Raw genomic sequence first — 15126 nt, 5'->3', positions numbered from 1 at the left:
CCGCTGTCTTAAAATCTGTCCATCTGTCCGGCTGGAATGTAAGCTCCTTGAAGGCAGGGGTCATGTCTTAGTACAGTGCAGTCTCCCAGGAGCTCAGTACACAGCTCTGTACACAGTAGACCGTAAGCTCATTGCGAGAAGGAATTTTGTGTACTAATTCTATTGTCCTCTCCTACACTCTCAATGCAGGACTTTGCACACTGTAGAATCTGAATTCCTTTGAGGAGGGGATCGTGTCTAATAACTCTACTTTCCTCTCCCAAGTTTGAGAGCTCCCGAACAGAATGAGTTGGTTACGATGTTATATTGTAATAATAATAATAATAATGTTGGTATTTGTTAAGCGCTTACTATGTGCAGAGCACTGTTCTAAGCGCTGGGGTAGATACAGGGTAATCAGGTCGTCCCACGTGAGGCTCACAGTTAATCCCCATTTTACAGATGAGGTAACTGAGGCACAGAGAAGTGAAGTGACTCGCCCACAATCACACAGCTGACAAGTGGCAGAGCCGGGAGTCGAACCCCTGACCTCTGACTCCCAAGCCCAGGCTCTTTCCACTGAGCCATTGTACTCTCCCAAGCGCTCAGTTCAGAACTCTCCATAAAGTAGACTGTAAATCATGCCTATACACTCTATTGCAGTCTCCCAAGCGCTCAGTACTGAGCTCTGCACACGGTAGACTGTTTCTTGAGGGCAGGGATTGGTCTCCTAACTCTAGTGTCCTTTTATGTTATGGTATTTGTTAAGCGCTTACTATGGGCCAGGCACCGAATTAAGCACAGGGTAGACGCAAGCTAGTCAGGTAGCACCTAATCCCTGTCCCACATGGGGCTCACCGTCTTAATCCCCATTTTTCAGATGAAGGACCTGAGGCCCAGAGAAGTGAAGTGATTGGCCCAAGGTCACACAGAAGACAAGTGGAGGTGCTGGTATTATTAGAACCCAGGTCATTTTGGCTCCCGGGCCCATGCTCTATTCCCAAGGCCAAGCTGCTTCTCTGCTGGATATGTTGGATATCAAAAGACCGGGTGACCGTCTCACACCTAGGATCCTCTCCTGATTGTCCTCAGGAGAGGACTGGCTGCTCATCCGATTAGGAGAGGCCTTGTTGCTAAAAGGAATTGGAGCGAAAGAACTATGTGCTGATCAGATCGATCGGTCAGTCATTTTTATTGAGCACTTACTGGGTACTGAGCACTTGGGAAATTACACTCTGACAATATACCAGACACAAAATGGAGATTAAGACCGGGAGCCCCGGTGGGACAGGGGCTGTGTCCAACCCGATCAGTTTGTATCTACACCAGCGCTTAGTACGGGGCCTGGCACGTGTGAAGCGCTGAACAGATACCGTTATTAAAAAAACAGAAAAAGAGAGGAGCCGTGGAGGAAAAGACTGAAGGAAAGGCCCAGGTGAAAGAGGGAGAGGCAATCAGAGCGATTGGTTGACAGGCTGGGTGCATTTCATCATCCGAAGTGGTTTATAAGTAGTCATCAGTGTTCAGTCCCACACCTCACCTCCGCACCTCGGAGTAGCATTCATCCACAACTCCTTTTTCTATCATTTAATGGTTGCTCGTTAGCATTTGGGTCAGGGCCTGGCTAGGTGACCTTTTGCGACCCTCCCTCCCCCCTTTCCGAGGGGGACACAAAGGGGCTGGGAGAAAGGTGACTCTGCGGCTGTTAGACGAAATTTGCCAAACTCCTGAGAGCGGCTTTCTCTGTCAGTCAGTCTTATTTACTGAGGGCTTACTGTGTGCATAGCAGTCAATCCATTGTATTTATTGAACGCTTATTGTGCGCAGAGCACTGTATTAAGCACTTGGGAGAGTACAATATAACATCCTAACACACTCATTCCCTACCCACAAGCTTACAGTCTAAAATGTTGGTATGTAAAATTACCCTATCCTCCCCTTTATTTAGACTTGCTGTGGGCAGGGAATGTGTCTGTAAATTGTTATACTCTCCCAAGAGCTTAGAACAGTGCTCTGCACACAATAAGCGCTCAATAAATATGATCGAATGAATAAATGTGCAGATCCAGCCAGCATTTTTCTGGTCTTAAAACTAAAAAATTGTTGTTCTTGCCCATTTCCATTTACTCTGTGAAAGTCCACGTATTCTGTGAAAGTACAGAGGAGAGTACAAGTTTGAGCACCTTCTTTCCAACTACTCTTCAGCGACTTACCTGCAGATTTCTTTTCGAGTACAGTAGAACAATGCAATGGAAACATTCCCTGCTCACAGTGAGCTTACGGTCTAGGAGGTGGGGTGCGGGGGACAGAAATGAATAGAAATAAAGTGCGGATATGGACATAAGTGGGGTGGGGTGGGGAGAGGGGATGAATGAGGGAAGCCAGTCGGGGTGACGCAGAAGGGAGTGGGAGGAGAGGGAAGGAGGGCTGAGTCGAGCCCGGTAGGCTGCGGGGGTGAGCAAATGGCGATTGCGAGAATCATGACCACTTTGGGCAAAGGGGTAGAGAGGAGGGATACTCGGGAATCTGCCAGAAAGCGGGCAGAGACATCCCAGGGCTCGTCGCCGGCAGGAGGGCGGAGAAGCAGCTGCGGCCTCGGGGAACCTTGGGGGAGATTCACCCAATTTCGCAGCCATTAAAGTTTCATTTGGAGTTTCAATTTCATGGCACCACCAATGGTTCAGCTCCAGCGCCTCCCTTCTGGGGCCCGTCAGCTTTGATTGATTCCCTCTGGCTTCCACGGGGGACCAGCCGGAGTCTTGAAAAAATCTCATTTGGAGGCCCGGAGCTGGGAGAGACAGGCTAATTACAGAGGGGGCCGGGCTGCCCGGCGGGAGAGAGTTTACTTGTTTATGTAGAAAATCCACCCCCCGTCTTCACGGGCACCTAGTCCGTTCGGATGGTTGACCCCAGGGGACGAAGCCGCGCGGCCTAGTGGAAAGAGTCCGGGTCTGGGAGTCGGGGGACCTGGGTTCTAATCCGGGTTCCACCACTTGTCTGCTCTGTGACCTTGAGCTGGTCACTTCAGTTTTCTGGGCCTCAGTTCCCTCATCTGTAAAATGGGAGTTAAGACAATGAGCCCTTTGCGGGACAGGGACTGTGTCCAACTGATTTAGCTTATATCTCCCCAGCGTTTTGAAAAATATGTGGCAAATGGTAGGCGCTTAACAAATACCATACCAAACTAATTAGTAAATAGAAGATTACCTCAAATGATAGACCACTCATCATTTAATTTACTGGAGGGTAGGGTGCCAGGGGGCAGGAGGGGCCTCTTTCATTTCTCTCAGACTGCCTCCTAGCCAGCCCCAGCTCTAAGCCCAGAATGAGCTCTCAAGACGTGTTATAATTTCTTTTATGGAATTTGTTAAGTGCTTCCTGCATGCCAGACACTGTAGTAAGCACTGGGGAAGATCCAAGCTAATCAGGTTGGACACAGTCCCTGTCCCAAATGGGGCTCACGGTCTTCATCCCCATTTTGCAGATGAGGGAACTCTGGCACAGAGAATTGAAATAACTTGCCCCAGGTCACCCAGCAGACAAGTGGCGGAGCCGGGGTTATTACCCAGGACCTTCTGACTCCCAGGCCCGGGCTCTATCCATTCGGCCACTGCTTCTCCGATTATCATTATTGGCTGGGGAATTTTAAAATGTTGTCGGCCAGGGTTTCTGAAAGTCCCCTAACGTGACAGCCACACAAATAGAGAAGTGAAGTGACTTTCCCAAGGCCACACAACAGACAAGTGGCAAAACTGGGATTGGATACAGGCACAGGCTTGGGGAGCTCCCACAAGCCCGTCTTCGTCGAGCTCACAATTAGATAAATATGGAGTCTGGGATTTGTCGAGAGACCATTACGTCTATTCTGCCCCATGAACGTTGTTTCTGAGCCATAGAATACAGAGGGTATTGCCTGCAGCAATTCATTTCCAAAAACACAATTTTGTCCTAAGTGCCATATCTTTTCACGGTGGTTCCCAAATCCCGGCTCCGGTTTCCTAGTAGTCACCGCTCCTTCTCGCGTGCATGACTCATGTTACTTATTTTCCCCTGTATTCCGAATTTATAATAACCCTGTTCATATTTCAGACGCAGAGAGCCCATAATTGTTTTAAGTTAACTTCTTAATTACTCGGCTACTGAATCCTTTTCTGTTTCCCAAGAGGCCTCTTATTCCACCTTCCTCCTCCGCCCCTTCCTCCACTCCTCCTCAATCCTCCCCTTTCCAAACTCTCTTCCTCGCTCCCCCGACCCCCATCCAATAACTTCTTGTCTTGTCCTCTGCCGTGAGTCGTTTCCGACCCAGAGCGACACCACGGACCCATCTCTCCCAGAAGGCCCCGTTCTCCATCCGCAATCGTTCTGGTAGTGGATCCATACAGTTTTCTTGGTAAAAATCCGGAAGTGATTTACCATCGCCGCCTTCCGCGCAGTAAAGTCGAGTCTCCGCCCTCGACTCTCTCCCGTGCCGCTGTTGCCCAGCACGGGTGAGTTTTGACTTGTAGCAGATGGCCTGCCGCTCGCTAGCCGCTGGCCAGGCTAGGAATGGAATGGTAGCCCGTAGGCCTCTGCTTCTCTCTCCCTCCCATAGTCGAGACTGGTAGAGGACTTTATTATTATTATTATTATTATTATCATCATTAGCTGCTAACACTATTATTATCATTAGCTCCACACATGTTAATACTATTAGTATTGTTTTTGTCCGTCTGTCTCCCCCGATTAGACTATAAGCCCGTCACTGGGCAGGGGCTGTCTCTATCTGTTGCCTATTTGTATATTCCAAGCGCTTAGTACAGTGCTCTGAACATAGTAAGCGCTCAGTAAATACTATTGAATGAATGAATAGAGGACTTGAAACTCCAGGTGCCACCCTGAGAGGGCCCATAACTTCAGTCAGTCCCGTATGCCAGGACAAAAATGTTCTCGGCCATTTCACCCTCCCTGTCTCGGCTGTGTTGCCCATCATTTGGTGGTAGTCAGTCGTATTTATTGAGCGCTTACAGTGTAGAGCACTGTACTAAGCGCTTTGGAGAGTACACTATAACAATAGCACAGACAGGTTCCCTTCCCACAGTGAGTTTATATTCTAGAAGGGGAGGCAGACGTGAATAAATGTGATAGAGATGGACATAAGTGTGTGAGCCCATCTTCTAGACTGTGAACCCGTTGTGGGCAGGGATTGTCTCTATTTGCTTCTGAATTGTACTTCTCAAGCGCTTAGTACAGTGCTGTGCACGCAATAAGCACTCAATAAATACGATTGAATAAATGAATGAATGCTGTGGGGCTAGGAGGGGGGATAAATAAAGGGAGTGAGTCAGGGTGATGGGAGTGGGAGGAGAGGGAAGGAGGGCTTAGGGAAGGCTTCTTGGAGGAGATATGCCTTCAGTGAGGCTTTGAAGGCGGGGAGAGTAATCTGTCAGTAATCGTGGTACTTAATTGAGCGTCTAAGAAGTGCTAAGTATAGTACTAACCCATAACAGATTAAAAAACAAAGCCAAAAAAAACCCTACCCACCCGTCATCCACGAATGTATCCGAACCCCTCTTTCAACCTTTGGATATTTTCAACCTGCAGAACTTCCCATGGGATTCCCATTCCATATGGCTCCCGAGCATTTCATTTTGGAGTTGTCGAACCCATCACTCCCACGCTTTAGTGGATGTCCCCTCGTCCCCACTGAGGGGAGAGGTCACCAGACGCAAGGCGCATGTTCTCCACCTCCAAGGAGCTTACGCTCTCCGGGGAAGTCAGACAGACAAAAATGATTCCACAGATATCGGGAGCAGATGCAATCGATTCTCCCAGGAAGCTGCGCGGGCTGAAGGAATTGCGTCCAAGAGGGATTTGGTTGAATTTATGAACAAGCCGTCCGGAACGGATTGTAGACGGCGAGTTGTAGGTGGAAAGCTGTAGATAGAAAGATGGAATAGAAGCAGCGTGGCTTAGTGGAAAGAGCCTGGGCTTGGATGACAGAGGCCCTGGGTTCTAATCCTGAAAAATAAAGTTACATGATATTTGAGTGCTGAGGGGATGGGGGTGGGGTGAATATCAAAATTCCAAAGGTCACAGGTCGAATTACATAGACGACGCAGAAGGGAGAGGGAGCCGGGGAAAAGAGGACTTCATCGGGGAAGTCTCTTGGAGGAGCTGTGACCTTAGTATTGTTTTGAAGGTGGTGAGAGTGGTAGTCCGGCATATAATAATAATAATAGTACTTTTTAAGCACTTACTATGTTCCAGGCAGAGAACGAGAAGCAGCGTGGCGCAGTGGAAAGAGCACGGGCTTTGGAGTCAGGGCTCATGAGTTCGAATCCCAGCTCTGCCACTTGTCAGCTGTGTGACTGTGGGCGAGTCACTTAACTTCTCTGTGCCTCAGTTCCCTCATCTGTAAAATGGGGATTAAGACTGTGAGCCCCACGTGGGACAACCTGATTCCCCTATGTTTACCCCAGCGCTTAGAACAGTGCTCTGCACATAGTAAGCGCTCAACAAATACCAACATCATCATCATCATCAGGCACTGTACTAAGCACTGGGGTGAATACAAGTGAATCGGGTTGGACACAGCCCCTAGCCCGCATAGTGCTCACAGTCTTCATTCCCATTTTCCAGATGAGATAACTGAGGCCCAGAGAAGTGAAGTGTCTTGCCCAAGGCCACACAGTAGACAAGTGACGGAGTCGGGATTAGAACCCCTGACCTTCTGACTCCCGGGCCCAGGCTTTATCCAACTAAGCCACGGTGCTTCTCGGAGCTTATGTGGAGGGGGAGGGAGTTCCCTGCTAGGGGGAGGACATGAGAAAGGGGTCGACGGCGAGAGGGACAAACTTCTTAGTTCCTGTCAAGGACCATGTTGGGGAAAGGAATAAAATCAGCAGAGGTCAGACACAGTCCCTGTCCCACCGGCGTTCACCATCTGAGGGGTCGGGAGACTTAATCTCCCTTTTACAGGTGAGCAAACTGGGGCCCAGAGAAGGTGAGTGACTCGCCCAAGGTCACCCAGCGGGCCACTAGTCCAGTTGGGATTAGAAGCCAGTCTCCTCAGTCTCCCGCTTTCAACAGGTGGCCATTCGGAGACCGGTCTTTTAGGCGCACCGACCCGGGGTCACCCCCCCATGCCGGCCCTTAATGAGCGTGTTTAACGATGATGGATGCCAGCCATTAGTTCTCAGGAAAACAGGAGCCGCAAACCCATCCACAGAGTGTTCTTAAAGACCACCCCCTCCGGGGCTGAACGAAACAAATTGACCTCGTAGGCTGTGAGCTCCTCCTCTCTCTATTTCTCCTACTGGCCCAAGTCATCCTTTTCCCGGCCAGGTTCTGGACCTGAGATTGGAAGTCGTCCAGAGCCCGGGCCTGGGGGTCTGAAGGACCTGGGTTCTAATCCGGGCCCCGCCACTCGTCGGCTGGGTGACCTCGGGCAAGTCGCTTCGCTTCTTTGGGCCTCAGTCACCTCATCTGGAAAATGGGGATGAAGAGCGCGAGCCCCATGTGGGACAGGGATTGTGCCCATCCTGATCATCTTGTATCTACCCCAGTGCTTAGAACAGACCTTGACGCATAGTAAGTGCTTCACAAATGCTATTATTATTATTACTACTCTTTTTCTGCCGAGAGGCATCTACTAAGAAGTCTGAGTCCAGTGTTCATTCGGGGGTCACCAAACAGGACTTGATTAGGAATCCGGTTCATTTGAAAGGTGTGGAACTCGGAAGGGAATCTTGATGTCTTCGGTGATGGCCTGCCCGCAGACAAGGGGATGGACCGCGTGAACTCTCGGAGACCTTTCTGGGTCTCGGATGCGGGAATCCGTGAGCTTCACTGGGCAGGGACTTTCCCTTTCTTTTCCTTGCATCCTGCTCTCTTCTAGACAGGAAGCTCCTTGTGGGCAGAGAACTTGTCTACCAACTCTGTTATGACATCCTCTCCTGAACCCCTCAGTACAGTGCTCTGCATACAGGAAGCGCTCCTTAAATGCGATGGATGGATTGATCAGTCTCCCAGGAGCCGCCACTTTTCTGCTCTGTGGCTTTGGGCAAGTCACTTCACTTCTCTGGGCCTCAGTTACCTGATCTGTAAAATGGGAATTGAGACTGTGAGCCCCATGCGGGTCAGGGACCGTGTCCAACCCGATCTGCTTGCATCCACACCAGCGCTTAATACGGTGCCTGGCAGATAGTAAGTGCTTAACAAATACCACAATTATTTATTATTAATATTTGTTCGGTGCTTTTTAGGTGCTGAGCACTGTGTTCTGAGATCCACTGTTTGTATCTTCATATCTACCCCACCAGAGTTCTCCCCCTCTCCCCTTCCACCGCCATCGGCTTGATTTTCTGGCACCCCCCTCGTCCGGGCCAAATCTACCCAGGTCGTCCTCGGCTCTGGAGCCTCGGACGGAGTTACGGAGATCCCAGCCAGAAAATGGCCCGTGAAAAGTTCACTCTTATTTATCTTCTTTTTAACCTTTCTATCACACCTTGTGACCTTTCAGCCAGAGGAGCAAGAGACCCGAGACTGCAGCGGATCCACAGAAGGGATGAGACTGACTACGGACGGGAAAGGTCATGCCTCACGCCCACTAGAACTGTCAGAGCTTGAGGGGAGGCTCATTTTCCGGACTCGAGATAGGCTAAAAGTCGATCTCGTCCACCGCCGCCTCGAACCCCGTCACCCGCCCCTGGGGGGACGCCCTCTCCAGAAACGTGTCTTCCTCTTTTATTTCTTTTAATTGTCACTCAGCTTCCCCGCCTCTAATACCTTGACCGGGAGCCCTGTGAGGAACAGGGACTGTGACCGACCTGATTGTCGTCAGCGCTTAGTACGGAGCCTGGCACATTGTCAGCGTTTAACAGATACCGTAACTGTCGTTATAATAATAATTGTGATATTTGTTAAGCGCTTATTGTGCGCCAAGCACCGTTCTGAGCGCCGGTACAAGGTAATCAGGTTGTCCCACTGGGGGCTCGGTCAGAATCCCCATTTTACAGATGAGGTAACTGAGGCACAGAGAAGTAAAGCGACTTGTCCGAGGTCACCCAGCAGACAGGTGGCGGAGCCAGATCCTTCTGACTCCCAAGCTTCCTCTCCAGAAATGCTGCTGGGTGGTCCAGGGAAATCCGGGACCGGCGGACTCCAACAGTCCCACGGGATCCAGCTGTCTTTAAATGGCGGATCAAAGACTTCCAAGGGAGGGAGGGAGGAGGAGGGCCATTCAGCGGAAGGTCGGGGCTTCTAGGAGCTACAGGGAGAACGTTCCACTGCTAACGGGGGACGCCGAGAAGAGCTTCATCTTCCGTTTTGGAAAGCAAAGACTTCAAAGGGATGAGTTTCCCCGCCGGAGGCCTTTAAAGACGGCAGATTCGCTCATTATTCCGGAAGTATCCGCGAGACGATTGCGTTCCGCTACAGTAGTTTCTGACCTTTCTGAGAAAGCATAAGTACTCGAGATGGTTGTTTTACTACAGTCTCCCTATTAGAAACAGATCATCATCCATCCCCTAGCCCTGGATGGCCTGCCAGCAGAGTACATCAAATCTATTTTTGCAGTAATTGAATCTCAGCCGGGATTTCATTTCCCCCGTCTACTTCATTCAGTCGCAGTTATCGAGCTCTTCCTGTGTGTAAGCCCCTCCTCGGGAACCTGCTGAAATCTCGAAATGAGGATGATGATGGTGTTTGTTAAGCGCTTACTACGTGCCAAGCACTGTTCTCAACGCAGGGGTAGATACAAGGGTAATCAGGTTGTCCCACGTGGGCTCACAGTCTTAATCCACATTTTCCAGATGAGGAAACTGAGGTGCAGAGAAGTTAAGTGACTTGCCCAGAGTCAAACAGCTGTTAAGACAGAGGTCATGGGTTCGAATCCCGGATCTGCCACTTGTCAACTGTGCGACTGTGGGCAAGTCACTTCACTTCTCTGTGCCTCAGTTACCTCATCTGTAAAATGGGGATGTAAAAGACTGTGAAAGACTGTGAGCCTCACGTGGGACAACCGAATTACCCTCTATCTACGCCAGCGCTTAGAGCAGTGCTCTGCACATACCAACATCATCGTTATTATCATGATTATTATTATTAAGTGGCGGAGCTGGGATTAGAACCAACGACCTGTGACTCCTTCCGGGCTCTTTCCACTAAGCCATGCTGCTCCTACATGATCCAGAAATGGTCCAGAATAAATAACAGTAATAATGATAATAATAATTATGGTATCCGTTAAGCATTTACTATGTGCCAGGCAGCATACTAAGAGCTGGGATGGATTGGGAAGCAGCGTGGCTCAGTGGAAAGAGCCTGGGCTTCGGAGTCAGAGGTCATGAGTTTGACTCCCGGCTCTGCCACTTGTCAGCTGTGTGACTGTGGGCGAGTCACTTCACTTCTCTGTGCCTCAGTTCCCTCATCTGTAAAATGGGGATTAACTGTGAGCCTCACGTGGGACGACCTGCTTACCCTGTATCTCCCCCAGCGCTTAGAACAGTGCTCTGCACATAGTAAGCGCTTAACAAATACCAACATCATTATAGAAGCAAATCAGGTTGGACAGTTTCGGTCCCACGTGGGGCTCACAGTCCCGATCCCCATTTTCCAGATGAGGTCGCTGAGGCCCCGGAATAGTGAAGGGACATGCCCAAGGTCACACAACAGACCAGTGGCTGAGGTGGGATTAGAACCCAGGACTTTCTGACTCCCAGGCCCGGGCTCTGTCCACCACGCGGTGTTGCTTCCCTGTAAATTCATTATTTCTACCTAGTGGAAAGATCATCCTCCTTGAGCCTCCCGCAACCAGTTCAAGATGCATCCCTTAGCAATTTAGCACCAAAGCACTCTTCATAAAGGCAGATGGAGGGTATTCCTCGATGAGTGATGGGCCTCATTCGGTTTTCTAGCCAAACCGCCCAAATTAAAAGTCTGACTGTGGACGGCGAAGTAAATTAAACTAATTAACCTGGTTCCCTTATTCATGCTCAGACTCCCCGGTCCTTGTTTCATCCCTTTCCTATTAAGGGAAGAGAATAATAATAGCAGGCAAATGAGTCTTTTATCTCTGTCAGTATTAATTTATTCGTCCTGGCTCTTTTGCAATTTGTAAACTAATTTTAGTAGCTTTTAAATAGACCTATCGAGTTATCTGTTAAATATTGATTAGCAGATGTTGATACTCTGACATCCAAAGCCAAAGCTTTGTGAGTCCCGGGGATTTAGGAGTGACTTGAGAATATTCAGAAGGGAAAAGCGAACGGAACGATGCTATTCGGCGCCGTGATTTCAAGTTCCCCGTGGCGGGTTGTCCCTTTTGGAGTCGTTGGCGTGATAGATGGGGATACGGAGGGTCATGTAGTAAACTCAGCTTGTCAGGCTCCCCGTCCCCCGTCTCATCCCCAAAGCCCCACCGTTGCTCGGCCTGGGAGTCAGGAGGACTTGGGTTCTAATTTCGGCTCTACCGCTTGCCTTCTGTTGGACCCTGGGCAGGTCACTTTGCTGCTCTATGCCTCAGTTTCCTCATCTGTAAAATGGGGATGAAAACCCTGAGCCCCTTGTGGGACATGGACCGTGTCCAGCCTGATTATCGCCTATCTACCCCAGCGTTTAGTAAAGTGCCCGGCACGAAGTAAGCGCTTAACTAATACCATTAAATAAGCTGGGGAGAACAGGTATTGAATTATCGAGCACTGTACAGGGCGCCGGGGTAGGTGAAAGATCATCAGATCCCACATGGGACTTGCAGACTAGGGGGGAGAATAGGTTTTGAATCCCCATTCTGCAGATGAGGGAACTGATTCCCAAAGAAGTGAAGTGGCCCGCCCAAGGTCACACAGCAGGCTAGTGGTGGAGCCGGGATTAGAACCCAGATCTTCTGGCTCTCGGGCCCGGGCTCTAGCCATTAGGCCCCGCTGCTTCTCAACGTCCTAATGAGATGTGTATTTGCTGTATTGTATTTCCAAGCTCTTAGTACAGTGTTCTGCACACAGTAAGCGCTCAGTAAGTACGACTGAATGAATGAGTGAACGAACGGACGCGTGCGTCTTGGAACAGCTGCACCCGGCCCAGTTTGGAACCGATCATCAGTCAGGCCCTTCTTCAAAGTGCGACCCTCTTGTTTTCCAGGAGCTGCTGATCTTTCTCCAGAACCTGCCCACAATGTCCTGGGGGAACGAAGACGTGAGCCTCCTCCTCGCCGAAGCCTACAAACTCAAGTTCGCTTTCGCCGACGCGCCCAATCACTATAAGAAGTGACGCCGTCGGAGGCTCCGGAGCTCCGGTCGGACCTCCTCGGCCCCGGAGTCTCCGTCTTCGCCCGCCGTCGGGAGCCCCCACCTCTCGGCCCCTACCAAAAATCCCCTCAGGCCTGTCCCTTGGGGGGCCCTCCGAGGAAGCCGGACGGGCTCCGGGCAGCCGGCAGGGACTCCACAGTTCGCCTTTAACTTAAGAGCAAAGTCTCGCCTTCCTCGTCTTCCACACCCGGGGCCGGGGGGAGAGCCTGTTTCTCTGCGCGGGGTGACGACTCCGGGGCCAAACCTTCCCCCCCCCCCCCCCCCCGAGAGCCGACGGGGTCCTTCAATCCTTCGTCCGGGAAGAAAACGCTCTCTAAGGGCAGCGGCGTCACGGCCAGCCGAGGGAGGGAGGCGGGACGGGACCCCGGCTCTTCAGAACCGGTTTTTGTTCCCCGTTCCCAACCTGGGAAGTCTGCTTCTCCAATGGGGCTGAGAATCAGATCGACGGCTGAAAAGAAGCTCTAGGCTCCCATGATAAATAGCCGGGGCTGCCTTGGCCACCCTGTGGGAGGTGCCTCAAAACGAGAGGCGCGAAGCTTTCCTTCGTAGAAGACGGTGTAACGGTCGGGGGGATAGAATTCATCCAAGTGGCTGGGCGAACGTGCTGTCTCTCAGGGGCCTCACGGTTCAAGTCCCGACTCCATCCTTCCCTGCCGTGGCCCCGTTTTTCCATTTCCAGCGGTTGGGAGAAGGAACCGAGACCCCCCTCCCCGCCCGACGATGGCCAGCAAGGTCCCGGTCTGCTCTCTGGTGTTGGAGGAGAAGCCTACTACGTGACTTCCACAGCCTCTTCCCGAAGGACTCTGTGACAGAATTGCTTTCTCAGAAAGGCCACAGATTACTGCGTATTCCACCGGGCTTCCCGGACCGGGGGCGGAACCCACTTAGGTGCCCCCCACCCCCACCTCTTTTTAAAAAAATCTAAGCCAAGCTAGAAATCAAAGTCTTGCAAAGAATCATGATCTCCCTCCCTCTTATTCGACTCTGCGCTATCTATTCTCGGAGCCGACGCACGTACCTGGGCTCTTGGCTTAATACCTTAGCTTGGCCCCGAGGGATGCTGGAAGAACCGGCCCTCTACGGTTTAAGGGGGCCATCTCTTTAGGGCAGATTTTCCCGGGGTGTCGTGGGGGTCACTTCCGCGATGCTGTCGGAGGGATGGCCCCACCGCGGTCTCTCCGTCCTGAGCTTCGACTAGCTGCATTTTGCGGGTCTTCCTTCTCTCCTCTCTTTTGGAGTCTCCCAATGTCCGGACAAGACTCCGGCGGCGGGGAGAATGAGATACGCCATTCTCCGTCCCTAAGACGTCATGATCCATCCCCCAAAAGACAACTCTGAACACGTCCCGCAAAACAGACGGGAAACACCACCCGCAGCCTAACCGCATTTCATCTCCTCGTCTGGGCCGACGACAGGGATCGATATTCGGGTCGGAAGTCCGGGGACCGGAGAGGCCGGAGTGTTTGTGGCCGCAAGAGGGAGAATCCGCAGTCACTTCAAAATCCTGGCCCGGTCTCCACGATCTCATTCGTCTTCTGTCCGGTAATGATAATATAATACGGAAATGATCTCTCTGTTTACAAGGAATGTCACGCCGTGACTGACAGATGCACGGAAACCGGCTCTTATTACCGAAGCTGTCACCCCCAGAGCATCTGTCGACAGATCTTGGCTTTAAGAACAAAGATTCCCTCTACGTGAAAGCAAAAGACTCAGAGCAGCCAAGGTGACTTTTTTTATAGTGAACTTTTTTATGAAGAAAGTGATCCGGGAGTTCCAGGTCACACGAGGAGGCGGCTCGAAGAAACGCGCGGATGTCAGGTGCCGTGAACGTGAAGTTGCAGTTGCGGCGACGGAGTCGTCTTTTTTAAACGCCTTAGGCCGTGACCGTGCTTCCCACCGAGTGCTCCAAATTCCAGTCTTCTACGGCATACCTTCCGCCGGGGAGAGGCGCGCACGTAGTCCGTATCGTTTTTCTACGAACGAGGAAAATATCGTACGTCAGTAGTGCTAGGCAGCGTCCCCTCGAGGACCGCTCTCCGCTTCCTTTGGAGACGGTGTGGTTTGAATTTGAAGACCAGTTAACATGTGGCTTCGTCTCCACTAGTCTATAACGCCTTGATTTAACCCAAGGGAGTTAAAAGTTTCTAAAGGAAATATGTTTTTGTGGCTCAGGTGCCTTTCCGTCCCAACCAAACTGTTGGCTTTAAATAGAAATTGCCCCTTTCTCTCCAGACAATGGCCCTTATACATATCTTCCCCGGGGACGGGACTTTTAAGACGTCCCTGAAGAAACGTAGTCGACATCGGGTTCTGAAATGCGAATATCTGGGTCCGAAAAGCAGTCCGATCAAAATCGCGCGTCGTCGATCCCAACGAGAAAACCAATATAGGGAATACCAGGCCTCCGTTATTTGATTCGAAGGGATTAAAAGTGTAATTAAATGTGTAAAGAAGCTGACGGGGAATTTGGAGCCTGAATGGGGGCTACGCCTCTTTGTCGCATAACTAATATGGGTTTGGGAACTCCTCTTTACTGATCTAATTTCTTACAGCAGAGCTTATGAGCTTGTGTTTAACTTCGAAACCGTGAAATAAAACGGACAGTGCAAACGGTGCAGTCGCGTGGTTTTCTTAAGCCGTCCGCCGGTCGGCCAGCCGCTGTTTCATTGTTGACCCAGGGGAAGGATCGACAGGATCAGCCCAGAAGTGGACACTCTCCGCTGAGGACTCCGCTCCGAGAAACAAGGTAACGGGAGGCTTTTCCCTCAGCTCCAAGATGGAGTTGAGACCCGTCGCCTGGCTCAGGTCGGGAGCCCCAGTGCGAGACAGCGACCGAGTCCCCGAGAAGCAGCATGGCCTAGTG

The 15126-nt window shown here is 51.0% G+C and overlaps 1 protein-coding gene across 1 annotated transcript in view; it reads left to right on the top strand.

Annotated features, from left to right (window-relative positions):
* Positions 1-14877, top strand: part of TBC1D22A (TBC1 domain family member 22A) — a 180941-nt gene extending 166064 nt beyond the window's left edge. Inside the window, exon 13 of the mRNA XM_039914009.1 lies at positions 12094-14877. Within this exon, the coding sequence (XP_039769943.1) occupies positions 12094-12222 (129 nt within the window). The 3' untranslated portion in view covers positions 12223-14877. The remainder of the gene's footprint in view (positions 1-12093) is intronic.
* Positions 14878-15126: the final 249 nt, after the last annotated feature.

The sequence above is a fragment of the Ornithorhynchus anatinus genome, chromosome 14 (genome assembly GCF_004115215.2).
Source record: "Ornithorhynchus anatinus isolate Pmale09 chromosome 14, mOrnAna1.pri.v4, whole genome shotgun sequence".
NCBI lineage: Eukaryota > Metazoa > Chordata > Mammalia > Monotremata > Ornithorhynchidae > Ornithorhynchus > Ornithorhynchus anatinus.
The sequence above is the reverse complement of the archived record's forward strand: the minus strand, read 5'-3'. Positions and strand labels throughout refer to the sequence as shown.